At 38.0% G+C, this 21,500-nt stretch overlaps 1 protein-coding gene and 1 long non-coding RNA gene across 2 annotated transcripts in view; one reads left to right on the top strand and one right to left on the bottom strand.

The window, feature by feature from the left end:
* The window catches only part of LOC145433928 (uncharacterized), a 108,509-nt gene that overhangs the window by 4,527 nt on the left and 82,482 nt on the right, over nt 1–21,500 (top strand). The window contains exons 3-7 of the mRNA XM_080311186.1: nt 2,608–2,748; nt 6,630–6,785; nt 11,849–11,899; nt 11,965–12,178; nt 13,622–13,821. Coding sequence (XP_080167312.1) covers nt 2,608–2,748; nt 6,630–6,785; nt 11,849–11,899; nt 11,965–12,178; nt 13,622–13,821 — 762 coding nt within the window. The remainder of the gene's footprint in view (nt 1–2,607; nt 2,749–6,629; nt 6,786–11,848; nt 11,900–11,964; nt 12,179–13,621; nt 13,822–21,500) is intronic.
* Nucleotides 17,935–21,500, bottom strand: part of LOC145434526 (uncharacterized) — a 369,322-nt gene continuing 365,756 nt past the window's right edge. Inside the window, exon 5 of the long non-coding RNA XR_013913443.1 lies at nt 17,935–20,822. This is a non-coding gene — a long non-coding RNA (uncharacterized LOC145434526). The remainder of the gene's footprint in view (nt 20,823–21,500) is intronic.

Below are 21,500 nucleotides of genomic sequence, written 5' to 3' on the forward strand. Positions count from 1 at the left end.
CTCGGGTCATTCGAATTCATTAAAACGAAATTATCATAATCCTTGATAGAACGAAAGGAAGTCAATATTCTGTCATTTGTCATGTGTGTATAGGTTCAGACATGCATATCATCAACTACACCCGCTTTTCAACTAAACGTTTGTCTGTCTGTCTGTTTTTGTTTGAGGCATTCATGGTGTGTTTCGACTACTATGGTCATTTACGACGGACCCATTCCCCAATTTTTTTCCCGTAACGGTCGACTTGTAGCCGGGCCCACTTCTAGGCTTTTACAAGACACCACTGACACGGATGATATGGCGAAGAGGAGTGTAGACGAACCTCTAAAACTTATAGGTAGGAATTCCGGTGTCGACCTCGGTGGGACCAAATGTTCTTGTACATAATGAAAATACTGCTTTCAAAAGCACGTTCATGATAAACGTTTATTGAAAATAAAATAACTTTTCGGGTGTCACTTTTCCAGAGCTACCGGCACGATGATGGAAATCGGACAGAGTTGATTGAATCCCAAACCAAATGGAGAATTTAAACGCAATATTGTCTAATTTATCGATAACATAAATGGAGCAAGCCCCGATCTACGGCTATATCCTGCTATTTAAATCACGTGCCCACCATATACTGATGCATTGTGGGTAATCAGCTAAATGATTTAGTTGGTGTCGCATTTAAAACAAAAATCAATTTCAAAAAAGCATGTTTAAAACCAGCCTTAGTTTAAAACATGTTTTTATTGTTTCTTTTAGGCCATGACGTCGCCAATAATCAAATGTGACGTCACAGTCAAATTGCATTGGCAAAATAACGAAACGACGACATTGACGAAATATCTACATACTATAGCTGTTGAACCGACTATTTTGAGGTTTACACTATCGCATATCGTATACGTCGGCTATATCGGGTGGTAATATTCAGTAGGCTAATGCAGCATGTTTGTTGGAAAGTATTTACACAATTTTGGCATAATTTTACCACTTAAAAAGTTTTTTTTTAAAGTGCCTTCGTTTAAAACGCTATGTTCTAAGCAACCATGTGCTTTAAATGAAGCCCTGGATTTACTACAGGATCTTATGGAAAAGCGGATACTGTTTGAATATATTTTATTCGTGATAGGCTTGTAGTATTCTATACGAATAGGAATAACTAGATTTATTTTATTAGCCCAATATCTATATAGTGTTCGTATTCGCGTATTAAGTTGTTAAGTGGAGCTCAATATGTCGCAAATAGTCCGTTCAAATGGCTGTCTTCACTGTGCAGTGTGCATATAGATGCAGTAAACAGCGAACAAAGATCTGCAGAATTGAATTTAAGCAGCAAAAGTAACGACAGTAGTGATCAACATTCAACCGTCATTCGTACAGCGTCAATATATCAGAAGCGATAGAAACGGTCGACATTACAAATTTTAGGTACCCAACAAACGGCAAGCGAGAGCCGTTGCAGCAGTTTCTAATGAGAAACGCCATTGCACAGCATTGACAGCTGCAGTAGTTATTCGTGACGGCAGCTACTGTGCAGGTAGTCTAACTCTCCTCAAAAAGCTATTCAACGTTTTTTTATTCAGACTCGCCGTAGAGTGGAATAAATTAAAAAAGAGCAGGCTGCTTACAGCCAGAATAAGGGCATGCCAGATGGAGATAAAAACTTAGATGAAGTCATGAATAATCCTATGGAAGATTTGTTTCACGAGTTAATATAACAAAATGGAGCGGTTTGCCGAGTAGGCTGTTGCATGGCAAAAAAGCTTCGAACTTGTGAAATCCGAGTCAAATCCGAAAGAATTGCGATAATTTTCTAAAACGTTGCAGTATAGTATTTCTCTAAAAAGGCGTGAAATTTTATGTGTTAAAAATTTTAACATGCTTTTCTATGTCCAAATGTAACAATATCGTTATTTTGTAAGTGTTTACATCATTTTACAACGCTCGGTGGCTCTATTGCTATAGTCTCCTATACGTCCCATAATGTCTAACAACGTTTGAACTATGTTCCGCCAATCGTACGTGATTTATTAAAGTTTGGGTCCACTTGAATTTAATTAGTGAAAGTAATAGCGTGTCAACCGCTTACGACATGGGCAAAATTTGGCAGTGTGTGGTGGAATTACGTCAAGACTCCTCCAAGAAAATATTTTCGGCATTTTAAAAACACTGTATTTTTTATTAAGTTGTAAAATTATGACGTAATATTGAAGATACTTTGCAAAAAAAAAAACATGTTGTATCAGCCTACGGATAATTATCGCCCAATATATCCGACGTTTACGATATGGGATGGTTGGAACCCTCAATATAGTCGGTTCAATAGTAAATAGATATTTCGTGAAAGCAGCTATATTTACCCCATATTCTCAATTGTCAATGCCAATCCAATATGACATCACAATTGATTATCCGTGACGTCATGACTTGTAAAATTCGAATACATGTTTTAGACAAGGCACTTGTTTCAAACATGTTTGTTTTAAATGCAAACCTGATTGTAATTAGGTAATGTAAAACATAGTTGGCGTTGCATTCATCGTATTTTACGCTGCGTAATTGATAGTCAAACGTTTGTTATCGCACCTTGTAATAAATAACCAATTACTTTACCAGTGGCACGTACACAATCAAAAGACTACCGATGACGGAAAATACAAGATGAACGCATTCAGAGTAGATTCAACTCCAGCCTGTGTAACAACGGGAATTAGACTCTACAACCACACATTTGAAGTAAAGTACAATAAAAAGCCGGTATGTTGACCTATTAAACTATGTTTTATTTCGGTCCGGGGATATTTTTTGACAGGCACAACCATCAAGAAGGTCTGGGATGAATACAGAACACTAACGGCTTCGGGTATATTGGAGTATAACGTATTAACAAAATAAAAGATGTGGAAAGTTCAAATCTGCACCTTTTATTGTTGTGAATTCCAAACTGGGGTACGCATGCGAGATGATTGACAATTATTTAAAGATGACTCACAGTCGTCATGATATCAACAATGTTGGTCGCACAGAGCAAGGGCTTCATTAATATTTTTCTGGACGATCAACGGCGCCTCGTCCGTAAAGCATCTGAGTCATTGTCCCACCAATGACATGGGGATATTCTCTGTGTTATCGATTGTAAATTTCATTGCCGACGCATATACATTCTTGCCCACAACTGTTCTCCAGCAGTCACTCACGGCAAAAAAGTAGCGGTTTAATTTCTTCATTCATATAACTCAGCGAAATGACTGAGCAACTCTTCAGTAACCTAGTTTTTTTCTCATATACATGTGATTAAACAAGGATATGTGCTTCTAAAATTTTTATCGGCATAGTATTCTTCAGTGTTGGGATCAAGTCACTACCTTCAAGTCACGAGTCATTTCGAGTCATTGCACGTTTTGACTCGAGTAAAATCAAGTCAATGGACTTTCGAAAGCGACTCGAGTCAGTCAAGTCACTCGATTTTCGAAGGAGTCTCGAGTCAAGTCGAGTCAAGTCAAGTCAAGTCACAAGTCACAAGTCACAAGTCACAAGTCACAAGTCACAAGTCACAAGTCACAAGTCACAAGTCACAAGTCACAAGTCACAAGTCAAGTAAAAATTCAAATCAAGTTGCCTTTTCGGAGCATTTTGCTAGCTGTCTGTAATGAGTGGTCACTGGTCATTAGGGTTGTCCAAAATTTGACAAATCTTGCAAATCGTCCGTTGTAATGTCTTATTCTATATATTATTGATAAAAAACGGCACTGGGCCTAAATGAAGCTCACAGGAAGGCCATTAGGATTTCGTACAAAGCGTTTGAAATTAGCTGCCGAAGAATGGGCGCGTCACCGACCATATAACGACGAGAAGACTAATCACGAGACCATGGCTCTTGGTTGGCTAAACGGCTATGCTTCAATGACCACGACAGCAGCAGCTTCTGATCAGGTAATCAAGGCGTCTGCTACCGGCGGCGATTGTGAAATCGCATAGTATGTAGGGTGACAGATAATGATTTAGGATTGATTCAGGGTATGTTGAGGTACGAAATATATGATGAACAAACAGCAGCTGCTTCACAAAAACGTCTAAATCAGCGGTTCCTAACATTTTTTCAATCATAGCCATCTTTTGAAGCTCCACACCGATCATCGCCTCCCAAATATTGGGAACCGAAAAATTGGTGTACAAACTGAGATCACCGGCGAGTTGACTGATAGAAAAAGGTCAACTTATCAGCTCGACCTCGAAATTACACTTTTACAGCTAAATTTCGTGGGTTGACTGGATAAAATTCATTTCTCAAACTTGACTCCAATCAGAAGCGTAACAGCACTTCGTCATGGGCCCTATAGGGTGATAAACAAAACCCCAGACCCCCTCAGCTAGTGGGCCTTTTGTCGCTACATGTTAGCTACACCCTGTTCCATGTAGCTTACTGTTTGGTGAGTCACCTATTTTGCCTAAACGTGCGAAACGCGACAAATTTCTAGAATTCATGTTTGAATCGGTCAATATAGTCGGGAATTGCATATATTTTGCAAGCAATTTTTTATCTTCTCTCTGCTCACGTAATCAGATTACCGGTAGAGCTTAGTGTGAGGTGTTGAAAATGGTAGGAGCCCTGAATAATAATTGAAAATCTTCGGGTGGACCCGTTGTTATATTGACTTCGTTGCATGATGCTTTTTCGTGACCTCCTATATCTGCTATGATGCCAAAATATATGGAAATCACCAAAATGTACCAAACTGAAAGACGGAATGATTTCAAATTGGTATTTCTTAACTGGCAAAAAATTTTTCTCTGTGGGATGGCATTTGTCCTGTAGGGTTCAGATCGCCAGGACAGGAACATCCAAAGCTAGCCATTGAGGCGCATATAAACAATTAAACATTCATGCATAATGTATATATATCGAAGTTTCCAGTCAGCACAGCGGCATTCCTTTTGGCGAAGGTGTTCTCGCTGCTGATCGTTCTGGCATGCTTCTCGGAGTCGTATGTTACATGGCCTATAACTTCATATGTCTTGGTGCGTCGTGGCGCAGTAACCGCCGATGCCGAAGTCTCCATTTCCTTGAATCATGCGTATTTTTGTTTGGGGAAGGGAACCCTACCCCCTAATGAAGCTATATGACAATATTAAATCGCGTGCATCATTAAGGACTTTGACAACACTTGCAAGTGGACACAATTTGATGTGAGCATCTAATAAGTACCAAGCATAACCCGCTGATTCAGCCGATCCTGGTAGCATTCTGAACTTCAACTATGAGCTAGGCCTACTACAACATGAACCCAATAAGATCACACATATTATAGTGTGGTTTTTAAGCCCTATATTTGTATTCAATAATGATATATCCTTTCTGAAACTAGGAATCCATCGCCACTGGCATGAGAGCATATGCTTTCCCTAGTTGAAAACAATGCAGATAGGCGACGGCGGTTTCCTTCACAATAAAGCGGTCATGCTTTGGACGTTTTTTGAAGCAGCTGTTGTTTGCTCATCATGTATTTCGTACCTCAACATACGCCGAATCAATCCTAATTCATTATCTGTCAACCTACATACAATGCGATTTCACAATCGCCAACTGTAGCATACTCCTTGATTCCCTAATCAGCAAGCTTTTGCTGTCGTGGTCATTGAAGCATAGCTGATTAGCCAGTTGCGATCAGTGGTTTCGTGATTACTCGTCATCTCGCCGTTGCATAGTCGGTGCACGCCCCTTTTTCAGCAGCTACTTTCAAACGCTTTGCACGAAATCTTAACGGCCTTCTTGTGAGCTTCTTTTAGGCCTAGTGTCGTTTTTTTACCAATAAACTATATAAAAAGACATTACAACGGAGGATTTGTGAGATTTATCAAATTTTGGACAACCCAAGTGGTCATTGATTCTCAACCGATGAACGAATATAGAGTTAAACGCTCACATATACGTAGAACTGTTAAACTACGTAAGTAATTGCATAGCCTTAGTTATAGTTACCAGCCAAAATTGGAGAAACGAATTCATAAGATGCAATACACTATGAATTTACATGTTGATATCATACAATTCAAGCCTTCGCCAATGTATGAGGAGTATATAAATCATATGCGAGTTCAATTTAAATAAAACAAGATGTTTTGCTAAGGTAAGAACAGAAATGGATATTTTGCTATTAAAATACTTTACTATTAACTTACGGCAACGTGAGCTGTGGGCTTCGATCTCTGCGTTTGTGGTCTATTTATTTGTGGAATTGAACCAAATTTTGTGTGTAGGCCTAAATTAGGTAACCTAACAATTTTATCAAGTAGTCAGCACAATTTGAGAAAAAAAGTCATTTTTGAATAGCCCTATTGTGCATGTTACTGAGCCTCGATTGTGATATCACAACAAAATGCAATGACTTCAAATCATGCCTCTCTACTTCTAACTTACTTCAAATTTACTCGATTTGTGACTTGATTGGTGACATCTCTTGACTTAACATGGGTCACCTCCTAAATTCGATGGACATGACATGACTGGAGAAAAAATGTGCATTGACTCGTGATGACTTGTGACTAGATAGTGAATTGTTCCCAGCCCTGCTGGTAATCATGTCGTATTATCATTTTAGGGACGTCTGAGCATAGTCTTTTATTGAAATTATGTTTAGATGGTGATCATCCTTATGGACACGCAAGGGATATTTGGTGGGAATTTGAAAAAAAGGGATGACACTTTCTTGTTGACGCTCACAACGCTAATGAGCTCAGTACAAATATGCAATACTTCAAGGGATGTTAATATGGCTCTATTTGATGCATTGGACGTAAGTCATATATCTTCATCGGTCGATATTTACAACCTTGCTTTCTATTGTAATGAGAAGTAAATTCAAAATTTACTGATTTTTTCCCTGGTTAGTGCATGAGGAAGTAATGGTGAATTTTCTACTGTAATGTGCCTATAATGGTGTTGATTGTGTTTCGTACACTGTAGTAACTATATGCTAGCTAGCTATTACAGGAATGATCAACCATATTTTTTCTCAATGATATATAGCGACTGTTTTATAGACAAGGACAAATGTCGACCACGCCAACAACTAAGAAATCATAGCATGATTCTATTCAGTAACATCTCGCTGAAGCATTGAGGTTCAATTATGTTCACATGTTCACATATAACTCGGTTTAACAGAACTATTATCTAGTAGCACTAGTACTAATTACGAGAAAGTCGTCATGCTTCGTCAAACTCTGGCTGTGAAGTCATAATTGTGGCAGCTACGGAAAACAAAAAAGTTCGCGTTTTTTGGCGGATGAATATGTATGGGGCTGGGGACTTTGCACCAAAATACGCTATACTTCAGGCATCTCTAAAATGGTAATCACGGCAGATCAGTTCTCTCCGCGTGTTCTTTATTGTTATTATTTCGTTTTGCATCAGTCACACCCTTTGTTACACCCTCTTTTCAAAAAACATCTAATTATCCCTTTCAAAGACTTCCTCTTTTTCAATCCGCCTGCAATCAGCATTGTTTCCATCTCACGGCCGAAATAGTCCATAGGCCTATACACCACTCCGATAGCTCTACAGGGGCTGTGACTGGGAGATGGACCTATATAAATATAAACATAGTATATATATATATCAAGTTATTCATAGCGAGAAATATGATTTTACAAGTTGGACCACCAAAAGTGCCTATTCCTGGCCAGATCGATATGTAAAGTCGTGATCCCGTAATCCCGAAGGCTGACTAGTATTCATTTAGATCAGTGACTCCCAACCGCCGCTCTGAGAACCGCATGAGGCTCCCAGCTAGCCTTCTTGCGGCTCCCAATGACATTCGAAAATCCCACTGAAAATTAAAATATCAATTTATAGCAAAAAAATAAATGCGCATTTAAAAATTACCCTTGCTTGGCTTGAGTCCGGAGTTTTAAATGAGAGGTGGATACAAATTCCTTTGCTTTCGAGTAACGATTCTCTCCTCGGCAACGATTTCGTTCTCAACTCATGCCAAAAAGTATATTCACTCTCAAATGCATTCGGATCGGCACTCAAATTTAAATCAGCTCACCACCAGACATAAGTGCAGTTGGTGTTACAACACATTTTCCAATGGTATCCAACCCATCGAACCAATGGATCATTTGATGCATACAACAGGCTTATCAGCAACTATATTGATGCGTTCGACCGCCGCATTGACGGAATGAATGCTTTCTTGCTCATGATGAAAATGTTTACAAATCATATTACATTTAATGTGGACACTGCCCCTATAGTAATTTTGAACTTGAATCGCTAGATATTCAGTCATATATCGAAAATTACTTGGATTTTGGAGTCAAGTTTCAGATGGAAAGTATTTCAACTTGATAGCCAATGTCTAGAAAAACGATTCTCTATTCTAGTCAATATATGTTTGTGAAACCCTTTTTAGGAAAATAGTCAGAATAAAAAATCAATATCGCAATCGATTTACCGATGACCATCTCAAGCACCAATTCTCTTCAATTACGCCTCGCTTTGACACACTTCTTGAAGCCAAGGCCAAGCCAAGGCCAAGTCGGATATTAACTTGATTTCTGTATTTTTTCATTATAGTGTTGATATTCATTGTTACGTGTTTCCATTCTTTATAATTGTTGCTGTACCTAATGAGTATATTCGTGCGGCTCAAAATGTTCTCTGAAATTTGAAATGCGGCTCCGACACCAAAAAAATGACGCATTTTAATTTTTGAACGGCTGACTTTCAGTCAAATCTTATGCTGTTCTCTGAACTGCAGTCAGACTAATCTCATTTTTCAATCTTACTATACTTACTATACGCACAGAAATCGCGAATGGTGATGTTATGAATAGCTACTCGAAATCGTGATGGTTGCGGGAATCACTTTCGTCATTAGTTATAGTTTGAGTCACATATTACGATAAAATATTTATTCTTTCTCAGTCCATGTCATTGGATCCGCCGGTAAAGTAGATGGGCCGACTGTTTTCATAAATTATGGCATGTTATAAATGATGATTCATCTTTGATTGGGTGAATTTTTATTAGTGACTTTGTGTCATGCTGGTAATTCTTGACCTCTGATCAGGATTTTCGGTATAGTGGAATCGCCTAAACGTACCAGACATATTTTCCTCCGTGATGCACTCACCATTCTAGGCGTATCATTCTCCTCTGCTGTTCGCATCTGTGCTATGGGGATCAGAGTACAAAGGGTGCTACCACATTAAAATCGAAAATATGATGCTGCATAGAATCGCGACTGGCGCGAACAAAATTTCAAGATTAAATAAAATATTTTAAATATTCGACTGTCAATTCATGAATCCAAGTTACAATGTCAACTGCCAGCAACACAATACAATAATCGAGTTAGGTTTGACGGCCGCACATATTTCTCTCTACGGCCGCAGGTTGGCCACGCGTGACAAAAGATATCCATTTTTTATGTCTCTAAATCGTAAATGGAAAGCAAAATGACAAACTATATCCCCATTTGTCATATATCCAGATTTATAACCATAAACAACATTGTTTTGCCATCATCATGCCTTCAAGCTTGAATAACCAAGTATACATTGAGTCGAAATTCGCTGGCAGGAAGGCCGCATGAAATACCACCGTGAGTTCTTGGCTGATAGTGGTGTGCGAGCATAACACGGCGACATAATGAGTTATTTACCAACTGAATAAATGTAGCATTACTACAGCCTACCTCATATTATAAGCTTGTCAAAAAAACAGCTAGACATGATTCGGTCGCCACTGCAATCGAACGCAGTCGTTACTGTAGCATTAGCTAGTCACAGCATGATTTTATAATAACTAAAAAGCAGCGACTAGCCCAAAATACTTGCCACAAAATCTAAGTCACCTACAATACAGAGAAGGGCAATCGCAAATACACCGCGGTATCTGAGTAATGAGCATTATGGTTTCAAAACGGGAGGGGTCTGGTTGAAATGAAAACAATAGCAGATGCATTTTTTGCGAGCGTCGACCTGCTCGATCTCGCAAGTGTTTTGTACCAGATGCGGCTGCTAGTTCAGAGATGGAAGCGGGCCGGGTGAGCCGGACCCGAACCCGGCCCGAACCCGACAAGTTCAGCCCGAACCCGGCCCGAACCCGACGGTAAAGTTTTGAGCCCGTTTCGGCCCGAAACCTAGTTCAAATAGCAATTTTCAACTGTTGCGAGCAAATAAGCTGATATACGATTCAAATTTCGAGCTTTTCAACGCTTTCAATGCTCTCACTTCGTTTTCTTTCGATAGCAATCTTGCATATGGCAAGAGAACTTAATATGTCTGAATGAGAATACGCTGAAAACAGCCCCACTGTTAACTTAGTTCCACCATCCTTTTTGCAAAATGTGGACTGTATTAAATGGTTCAATATTAAACTAAATTAAAGCAATAAAGGAATGAAATTGGCCAAGATGAGAAAAAATAGTGTGTTCAAAATACAAGTCAACTGTCATCCATACAAAGGGCGTTGCATTCACACGTTATACGAAGAATTGATTATTTCAATAGCCTCAACAGTTACTGGATACAGTCGGGTTCGTCTCTCAATTTGTAAATGGGTAATTAACAATATGAAGTTATTGTTTCGCGTTATTCTGAAGTTCTGTACCACAAATCACTTGTTCAAATAAATGGGTAATGTATGGCATCTTATCAATTCGTTCTCAATCAATTCTCTATCCTCTATTTTGGCTGGTGACTATCAACGTAGTTTACCAGTTATACGTATATGTGAGCGATACAGCGCCTGCTTGCGTGTATATTCAACTCTATATTCGTTTAGCGGTTCAGAATCAGGGACCACTCAATATGTATTTCAGACAGCTAGCAAAATGCAATGATGCAATCATGCCTCATACTTCGAAATGGCAACTTGACTTGAATTGTGACTTGACTCGTGACTTGACTTGACTTGACTCGACTTGACTCGAGTCACCTTTGAAAATCGATTGACTTGACTTGACTCGAGTCAAAATGCGCAATAACTCGAAATGACTCGTGACTCGAAGGAAGTGACTTGATCCCAACACTGCTATATAACAATACTACCGCTGTCACATAGCCTAATACAATATAAGTTAGTTTCCGTATAGACCTAAAGCAATTCACCATGGACGACAAAATCACTATGGCGCATCTAAAAGCTTTCTTTAATAAATATTAACACCGCCGTAACACATCTATCGATCAATTCTGCTGTGCCACAACGGAAGCCGTCGTCTATACCTGCTTCTAGCTGTTCAGTTCATCATGCCTCATCGAAATTAAAAAACTAAACTGGTAGTAATCCAGGCTCCAGCATGGTAATCCATCCATCCGTAAGTCATGTTTTCGTCACAATGTGGCCTGAACAATGATCAATGTCTGGCGTATTTGGGACACTTGTTTACTATTTAGCTGACATTGTTTCATTATTCAATCATAGTCTTCGGGCCGTCTTATAATGAAGTTTATCTGGGTTCGTACTTCGTATAAAATTTATTCACAGATATTGCCATACTTATACGTGATACGGTATTGGTGTATCTTATATGTAGTTGTGCCACTTTCGAACAAAATTGCAAATCAAATGCTTTTCGTAGTGACTATTCGGCCCGATTCAATCCCGATAATTTTTATAACTTTGGGCCCGAACCCGGCCCGAGCCCGGCCCGAACCCGGCCCGAACCCGAAAAGCCCGGCCCGACTTCCATCTCTGTGCTAGTTACAGTAGGTCCCGAACGGATATTCATGCATGATCACATATGTGGTCGAGCGTGACAGGTTACCAGCCCATGGGTCATGCCAATCGATAATTTGATGGATGCTGCTTTAAAGAAACTTCTATTTGCCGATTATCGTTCAGACCGCCATTAGCTACGGAGAATTGGCAGCCAATGAAGACAGATTCTTGAAAGTAAGAATTATAAATGGAAATCGCTATTTTGTTGAATAAAATTTATTTTCAAATACTTTTTCAAGCTCCAAGATCTATTCTTCCTCCTGAGAGACCAGAAGAAGAATCGCCAAATATATTTCGATCATTTAATGATGAATGAGGAATTGTCAGACGAAAATAAAGTCATTCGTGACAAAATAAGGAAAACCTTCACGCATGTGGATCTTTTTTGTTTACCGCCACCAGGAGATATTGTTGAAGATTTGAGTCAAGAAGTCATTGAGATCAAGATGGAAGGTACTAGTAATCCGACAGTTTTCTGTCAGTATCATTCATGATATGCAGTGAATGCTAGGAACATCTGTCTTTAGAAAACCATATTATTCAAAAGTGTATTATTTATTCGAAATTCCGTCGCGTATCGATTTCGCGTGAAGTTCTCGATCGAAATCGAAATTCATGAAACGGATACATCGCATACCTCTACCAAAATCTAGATCAGCATTGATCGCTATAGGCTATACTCGTTGGCAAGTCATTCAGTTTATATTCGAAATGTATCGACCCTTGTATGACTCTTTGAGTTTTTGAAGAGTATGTTGAGCGTCGACACTTAGGAAACGGATATATTCTTTTTTTCAAAATGAAACGAAATTCACCTGAAAAAGTATTGTAATACAATGAATATCTAAAAACTAGGCTACTACTAAATCCAATAACACTGATGAATGATGCAAAGGAAATTTTTGCGTTAGAGATATATCTTGTGCAATGGAGTGTATGCGATTGAATCAACAGACATTGTCGATTCGACGGAGATGCTGAATATTTGGCTCGATTCGAATCAATATAATCGATCGAAATTTACATCATTTCATTATATACTCCCTCTGAATGAAATACCAATCAATTTGCACAATAAGCAGCTATACAATCTTGCGTAATGAAATAAAAAAATTATTATTCATGCTAACTGCATCGAAAATATAGTATAACTTTGTCTGGAGCTGAAATTTTTCCCCTCGTGGCAATAGTATAAAAAAGTATGGCTTAGAATGGATTAATAATCTGTTTTTTTTTCAACCTAAGGGAATTATTTGTTCAGGTGGGTTTGATTTTGAGATTTTTTAAGTCGTCATCGTTTGGGTAAGGTCGTCGTCTTGGGTAGGCGCAATCCCAGCAATGACGACCTACGGGAAAGACATGTTGTCGTTACGCATTGGGATTTTTACCTAAACAAATTCCGTTTCCATATATTTGACCACAATAATTCCAACTAGATCCACTACATAAATCATATACTGCGCCTTAAAATGGGTAGAAACGTTTTTGACCGCCTTAGGCACCCATAACTTAAGCAGATGGTACGCGAGCACTGCATAGAACCTCGAAATAATACGTGGGTGGAAAAAAGGTGGGGAACCGCTAGATTAAGACAATGAGTTCAGTGCTAACATAATTTAGCTGCTTCTATGCAATGTCTTGTCAATTAGAAAAGCATCTTTGAACTCGATATATTCACCCGCAATTACTAGTTATAACTGCTAGAGAGGGAGAATAATCCTAACCGCCAGGCCAACCATGAGATCATTCTTGAAATTTCTATTCCACATAGCTAGTTTGATTCATACGACATGAAAAATCGATCCATTGAATTATGGATTTTTTGATCCCCTGCCTACCTATGGCAACTCACATATTATGGGAAAAAAAGTTTATTGACACATTGTTACATCTTAGAAATTCACAAGAAGTTTCTGGAGGCCGTTCAAGCATTTCTGACGTCGACTATCAGTCCCATTGAAAGATTGAAGCCGAAACTTAACAATGGCGAGGATCCAATTAAATTGAGAGATCTGTTGAAGCTGTTGATACTCTGCGACGATATGTTTAAGAAGATCAACATTGGTGAACGTATTGATCCAGGAAAGATCATTGAGGTAAGGAGGTGAAATTGAAGGGTGTAAAACAGGGCCGGCCAACCCGTGGCCCGCGGGCCAAATGTGGCCCGCGAGAAGGTTTTGAGTGGCCCGCAAGGTAATTTGCGAAATTTCTAATATTATCAAAATCGATTGCACAGATTGTGAACTTGCAAGGCCAACCAAAAATTTGATTAGTGTGGCCGCAGCACTTGAGATGTGATGACTAAAATATCAGTTCCGACGCATACAATAAAGCAGAATAATCTGCGATGGATTTATCTAAATTAAAATTTGTCTACAAGATTCGTGTAACATAGTCACTCGATTTCTTGCTTTTAATATTGTTTCCCCTTTGTGAAAATGAAAGAACTTCTATGTATCGGATTGAGTCTAACTATAGTCGCGATTACGAGACAAAGTGTCCTTCAACATATGCGACCTGCGTCCATATGTCACAAGACGAAAGCCTCATGAAACGTTATAAAAATATTCGCAATATGTGTGATGATAATTTATTTGTTACGGCAACTTGATTATACCTGAAGTAACATATATTCAAGATGATATTGAGCAGTACTATCAGTATCAGTGTATAAATATTTTCATCATTTCAAAACACCACAAAACTGTGATGCAATGAAAAGATAGGAAGGTGTTGAAACGACCTGGAGTAGTCATTGAAATCAGACACCCACCTTGGCCCAGGATAAGTAGAGAAGAGGCATGCACACTGACTGAAAAGTAAAGCAAATAATATAAAGGCAGGCGACAAAATGAGGTGGCTTGTGGCGGAAGCCGAGATCGATATGTTTGGCAGTCGTCCGGTAATCCTGACGGATGACTAGTATTTATTAAGAAGAAATTGCTTGTGTTTTGACTTGAATGCGGACATGCTCGACGACAGTCGGATAGCCGGCGAGATGCTGTTCAACAATTGTCTAACTAAATGATTTGTATTGGCTGATCGCGCAATACCAACGGTGCGGTCGACGCAATTTGAAAGTTTCGTTTGCTCGTCATCCCAGAAAGTCATAAAAGAAATTACTTTATCCATATGTTATGTATGATTTTTGATTGACAACTCAAGCAAGTTTATTACTTTGAGTTTGGTACATGAAGAAACCAATTCTTGCGTGTGCTACGTATACATTCGTCTTCATTTTGTTTACTTATGTACAACACATTCATAACTTTGGTCACAACTTATTCATACTGAATTGTTCAATGCCATCTAAAAATCGAAACGTTGAAGATGAATGCTCCAATATTATTAAAGAGACTAATAAGTATTTTCGTCCATGCGTCGGAGGTAATGTGATATGTATCACTGATGAAAATAACGAATCGGTTGCAGCAATTTAAAACGTACTATAAGCACAATAACATAATCTTAGCCACAATTTATCAAATAACGAGCTGCTGAATAAATCAACTGAATAAATTATTTGTTTGAGACAACTTCGAATTATGTTGAGGTAGTCTCACGACAGAAAGTGAAAACGACTGGATTTAGACAGTAAGCCACTAAGTGTTTTAAAGACAACAAGGTCAGCATTGTGTATGCTGAGTAGGTAAATCGGCTGATCCCAAATTCCTAATATTGACAAATATGTTATTCAGGATTAACAGCTTGAAAAATCTCGTTCACGTTTTAGACGCGTGTGCGTTTGCATCAAATCAAACTTTGATATATTTTAAATATGTATAATTATTTCATCAGCTACAGCTTCGAGCTATCACGGATTCCAAAGACGTAATGAAGGGTTCACTTCTCTGAGGACATGAATATGTAGCAGGACAGAGTCCTTGCTGCTGTTAACACGACACAGATGACCATATGCTTCCCTCGCAAGTTGAGGCAAAATGCATCAGCCGGCTTAAAAAAGGATTGATGTCTGTAAATCTAAATTCTGTTCTCGAGTCATCAAAGACACATCGGATAAAATATTTGTACGAGCTGTCAGGACGTATGAGCAATCTCCGAAAGGAGTCGGTAATATTAAAATAAATTATAAATTCTCCCTATGGTTACACCAAGTCGTTATTATACAGTAAAGTAATGGTGAAAGGAAAATGCATACGATAAACAGGACGTATTCGTACAAACTACGGTGAATCATGGACCGTAGTGGGATTGGATATCCAGCCGGACTTTTTCAGTTTTGGCAATAGTCGGAGCCGGAGCCATAGCCGGTGCCATAGCCGGATCAGTACTTTTTTGATACGAACAAAATCTTTATCGATAAGCATGACATTTTTTAATTAAATAACTACCAACTACACGCTAGCAACCGCCAAGCCAGTGCGAAAATAAACGAGCAATATTTATAAATTCACGGAACCACTGTACCGTACCACATTTATGTCCAGTCATCACAACAGTCATTCCCTGATGAGGCAATTTTCCCTCCAATATTCTACCAGCATAGTGTTGTATATGGTGTCGACACAAGCAAATCTCACGCCTCAGTGAAATTGAAACACGTCACAATTGCCATTTGTCTACAGGCAATTTGACGGTCATTTTTGACAGGCTTGACGAACATTAAATTTGGTAAAACGGGTATCAATCGATGGCTGACTCTGCACTGATTACGAAAATATAAATTTTATTCCGCTCGTGGCCCTGGAACCTCCACAATTAGCCTCGAATTTTTCATTGTTATGGAGATTGGCATTGTGACGAAACAATGCTGCCTGGATAAACAAGACCGCATGTCAGGAGCAAATGAGTCCTGGTCCTGGTGGGGAATGAAGGCTCGGAATAAATCTGAAATGGGGAATGAATACAAAAAGGTTGGGAACCACTGTCCTAGATAGTTATGAAATTACAAATAACAACCTAAAACTGGGGTCATCGACCTTTTTGCAACCAAGACCTACTTCTTGGGTACTGATTAAAGCGACGGGCTACTATTCACTCCCGCCGTTTACCCGTACCAGACTGAATTTTAATTTTGATATTCATATATCATATATAGCGCTGGGAAGGGATCACATTGCGGTAAGACTTCTAAGACAGTCTTGTAAAATCAAAACATGTCATTTCAAGTAGCTAGTTATTAACATTTTACAAGAAATCATGATTTTTTGCACTATGTTTGTATACATGGCCCAAGCAGTACTTCGTCCGCTCATACAGCCATCCCCCCACCTCCCCAAAAGACGTTGCTTTTGGGTCCCAATATGATCATAAACCCTCCTTGCCAACGTTTTGCTACAACCAGTACTGCACGTTTTACTTTCATATGGTGCCTGTGAATAACTGTAAGTAGTAGCGCAGGGCTCAAAAAAATTTCATATTCAGATTGGAAATTTTGTCTAAAATATTGGTAATTGCATATATCGCTATTAATTTTTCAACGTTTCTCATACCACGTGATAAGATTTACAGGCAGAGCTGAAGGAGTTGGTGACTTTGGATAATGATAAAAAACGTATCACTATTCCGCGCCAAGGACAATTGGCAATTATTGGTTTCTGTCAACATGCATCACTCATTTTCAACTTTTTCTGGTGGTTGCTTGACTCAAGGAGTGCTGAGTCTGATTATACACTCCGCGCGGCTGTAGAGTGCGGTTTTATTGGGTAACACACTTCGCGAAGTCGCATGTTGGCTGAACGAAGTAGCTGATTGGTGGTACAAAAGCTGAACACGGCTTTTAACAGTAAATTCATATTTATTGACTCGAAGAACTTTTCGCGTGCCTCTTATCAAGAGCAACCGGCACGATAGAGGACACAGAAAAGAGATGGATTCAAAACCAAATGGCGAATTGTGACGCAATAATGAAAATTTATAAATAACATGAATGGAAATTCAACCATAGCAACAATGCGGCGTATATAGCAACAATCAACTTCAAGAAGTAGTGCCCGTGAGGAATAACATACAAATACAATGAGACAATGCAGCAACACAGAAAAAAATTGTACAGAAATACGGACGAATAGCTAATCAACAACAACTAGTGTGAGATTTTAAGATTATACAAAAATTCTTTCTGGCGACCAAGGACCGGGTTGTTGAGTTTGATGAAAGTGGATTTTAAAGCTGTTAAATGAAATATGGTTCTACCCTTGGATAAAACTGAAAATATGTCGTCTGAATAGTTTGAGGCGCAAGACGGGTTGTCGATCAAATGCTGGCCAATTGAAGAACTGCATGCCAACACTTGACTGTACGATTGGGATTTTTATGCGTGTTTCTGTTTACATTGCTGAGTGATATTTTCAGAATCGGGAGACTGCGATGCCGATCTTATCCCATTAGGAACATGCTGTTTGATACGCTCTAGCAAGCGTTGGGATGTGCGTCCCACGTACAATTCGCCATTTGGTTTTGAATCCATCTCTGTTCTGTATCCTTTATCGTGCCGGTTGCTCTTGATAAGAGGCACGCGAAAAGTTCTTCGAGTCAATAAATATGAATTTACTGTTAAAAGCTGAACGAAGTCTTGGTATTGGTTGACCGTCGCTGAAATGCCAAAGTTGTTTTATAAATAACGAGTAATCTTTTGTGTTTGCGCTAAGGGTCCCCATACCAAAAAGTAAACATTTGAGTACAGTAAATCATGTGAAGCGCGAAGGAAATTTGAAGTTCTCATTGATTTACGAGTTAGCAAGCTCTAGTGGGGTAATAGATAGGATTGTACACCAACATCGCAAAAATATGTATGTGGTACGAGCTACAATCATTTGTAAATTACTTGTTATTGTGATTTAAAGAAGCTAATTCAATCAATCACTACATTTATATAGTACACTCTAAATTCGAATGCGTGCGGAGGAACGCAAAATTACATGCCAAATCCGGTTTTTTTTTTAACTACCACACAACGTGCTGGAGCCGATGTGTGCCTGGCTATCCTGTGTTTTGTGGTGGTGTGTTCATGCTGACTTGCGCAGAGCTCGAAATTAATACCAGCCATCCATGAATTTTTACTCAGCTTAGGCTCAAAAAAGATTTTATTGCAACGAAAGATGAATACAGAACATTCATTTGCAGACGAAAATGTGTGAATTTCTAGCTTGCACAATTAAAAAAATTTAAGCTTTTCCAAATAGAAATAAGAACTACAGCTACAAAGTTGTCATAAATTAGATTCTAATTAGAGCAAAGAAACGTTGCACTAATTGGTGTAGAATTAGAATTATAGCAACACAGTTGTTTTCGCAAATTGATTCTAATTAGAGAGAAGAAGCATTTCACAAATTGGTGTAGCAATAGAATTATAGCGACACAGTTGCAACCACAAATCACATTTGAATCAGAGCAAAGAAACAATTACAATCCTAGCGACACGGTTGTTTTCACAAATTAGTTTCTAATTGGAGCAAAGAAACATTTCACAAATTGGTATGGAATTAGAATTATAGCGACACAGTTGCAACCACAAATTACATTTGAATCAAAGCAAAGAAACATTTCACAAATTGGGATCGAATTAGAATCATAGCGACATAGTTGTCATCACAAATTAGATTCTAATTGGAGCAAAAAACATTTCAAAAATTGGAGTAGAATTACAATCATAGCAACACAGTTGTTTTCACAAATTAGATTCAAATTAGAGCAAAGAAACATTTCACAAATTGGGGTAGAATTACAATCATAGCAACACAGTTGTTTTCATAAATTAGATTCTAATTAGTGCAAAAAACATTTCCCAAATTGGAGTAAAATTAAAGTCATAGCAACACAGTTGTTATCACAAATTAGATTCTAATTAGTGCAAAAAACATTTCATAAATTGGAGTAGAGTTAGAATCATAGCGACACAATTGTTATCACAAATTAGATTCTAATTAGAGCAAAAAACATTTCAAAAATAGGAGTAGAATTACAATCATAGCAACACAGTTATTTTCACAAATTAGACTCTAATTAACGCAAAAATATCTCCCAAATTTGAGTAGAATTAGAATCATAGCGACACAGTTGTTATCACAAATTAGATTCTAATTAGAGCAAAAAAACATTTCAAAAATTGGAGTAGAATTAGAATTATGGTAACACAGTTGTTTTCACAAATTAGATTCTAATTAGATCCAAAAAATATTTCCCAAATTGGAGTAGAATTATAATTATGGTATAGCGACACAGTTGTTATCACAAATTAGATTCGAATCAGAGCAAAGTAACATTTGAAAAATTGAAGTAGAATCAGAATAATTACTGCAGTATATTTTCTGAATTAGACTAGAATCCAATTAGAGGTAGTTTTTATTTCAAATTAGAGCAGAATTGGAAATATAGCTATACGGTAGTTGTTTTCTAAATTAGATTCGATTGAGAGCAAAGAAACATTTCACAAATTAGAGTAGCATCATAATTTATAGCTACACAGCTTTTTCCAAATTAGAGTAGAATTAGATTTGTAGCTCGTTTTTTTTTCGAAATTAGAGTGGGATCAGAATTATAGTAACAGTTTTTTTCAAATTATAGAGTAGAATTAGAACTATAGCTACACTGTTTTTTCCAAATTAAAGTACAATTAGAATTATAGGTTCAGTTGTTTTCACAAATTAGATTCGAATGAGAGAGACGAAGCACTTCACGAATTAAAGTAGAATTATAATTATAGCTAGTTTTCTTTTCAAAATTAGAGCATCATCAGAATTTTAGCTACACATTTTTTTCACTCTAATTAGACAACTAGACTAGTACTAGAATTGTATAGTTGTCCAAGTCAGCAAACGAAATCAAAATAATTACTGGGATTTCTGAAATCTGCTCATAAAACAGAGAAGCTTGTTTAATTGAAACCCAAATTTTTGTCTTCAATCAGGACATACTGTAAAATTGAGAGTATCTGGAAAACTTTTGGATATGTGGGGTCACAAACATAATAGAGAAGATCCAGCACCATCTCAAATGGTGTCGCTTTATTGTGAGACGATCCCTTTATGCGGAAGCCATTCGCCACGATCCATGACTGCAGGTCACCATTTTCATGGTGCGCTAGTACGAGATGTCGAGGACTCAGCTTTGTGGCCGTTAATTCGACTGAATGGGCCTGGAATTGAAAGAAATATGTTAAGTAAAATTATATTGCCAATAATCCATGTGTGAATTGAAAGCACAAGATTTAGATAATGTAGAAATGCCTTTATGGGACTTCTGCATAATGAATATTGAATAAAAATAGAGCGGAATAGGTCAATATAGGTTTTTGTCAATATGGTTTAACAAGCTTAACTCATGGAAACAAGTGATAGCAAATTCTGTCGTCACGATATGCTGTCTAGTCGTTGACATGTATGGGTTTTTTCCACATAATCATAAGTTTACTAACCTTTAATGATCCATTCAGATTTGATCAGTATACCATCATACAGGTTCCTTTTGGAACGGCACTCAAGTATTATGTTCACATTCACTGATTCTATGCACTATATCCATGGTAGCCATCCTCATGGTCTCGAAGTCAGGAAAACCAAAAATTACATTAGCAGCAGAAATGATTTTCCATGGTTTGGGACAAAAACGAATTTGCACCAGCTCTTTCTAACTTAGATTTAGCCTTATCAAAAAGAATGATGTAATTGAAAAGCATTTATTAAACATTTATTTTTGGAGACCTTTTTCAGTTCGAGTGTTTATTGCACCGCCATAACGTAAACAGCGTCAATCAAAACATAGGCCCACCATATTTTCAGCACCCAAAAACAATTGTGCCACATTTTGGCGGCAC

The sequence above is a fragment of the Botryllus schlosseri genome, chromosome 1, assembly GCF_051294905.1.
Source record: "Botryllus schlosseri isolate E-star chromosome 1, Bs_hap1, whole genome shotgun sequence".
Classification (NCBI taxonomy): domain Eukaryota; kingdom Metazoa; phylum Chordata; class Ascidiacea; order Stolidobranchia; family Styelidae; genus Botryllus; species Botryllus schlosseri.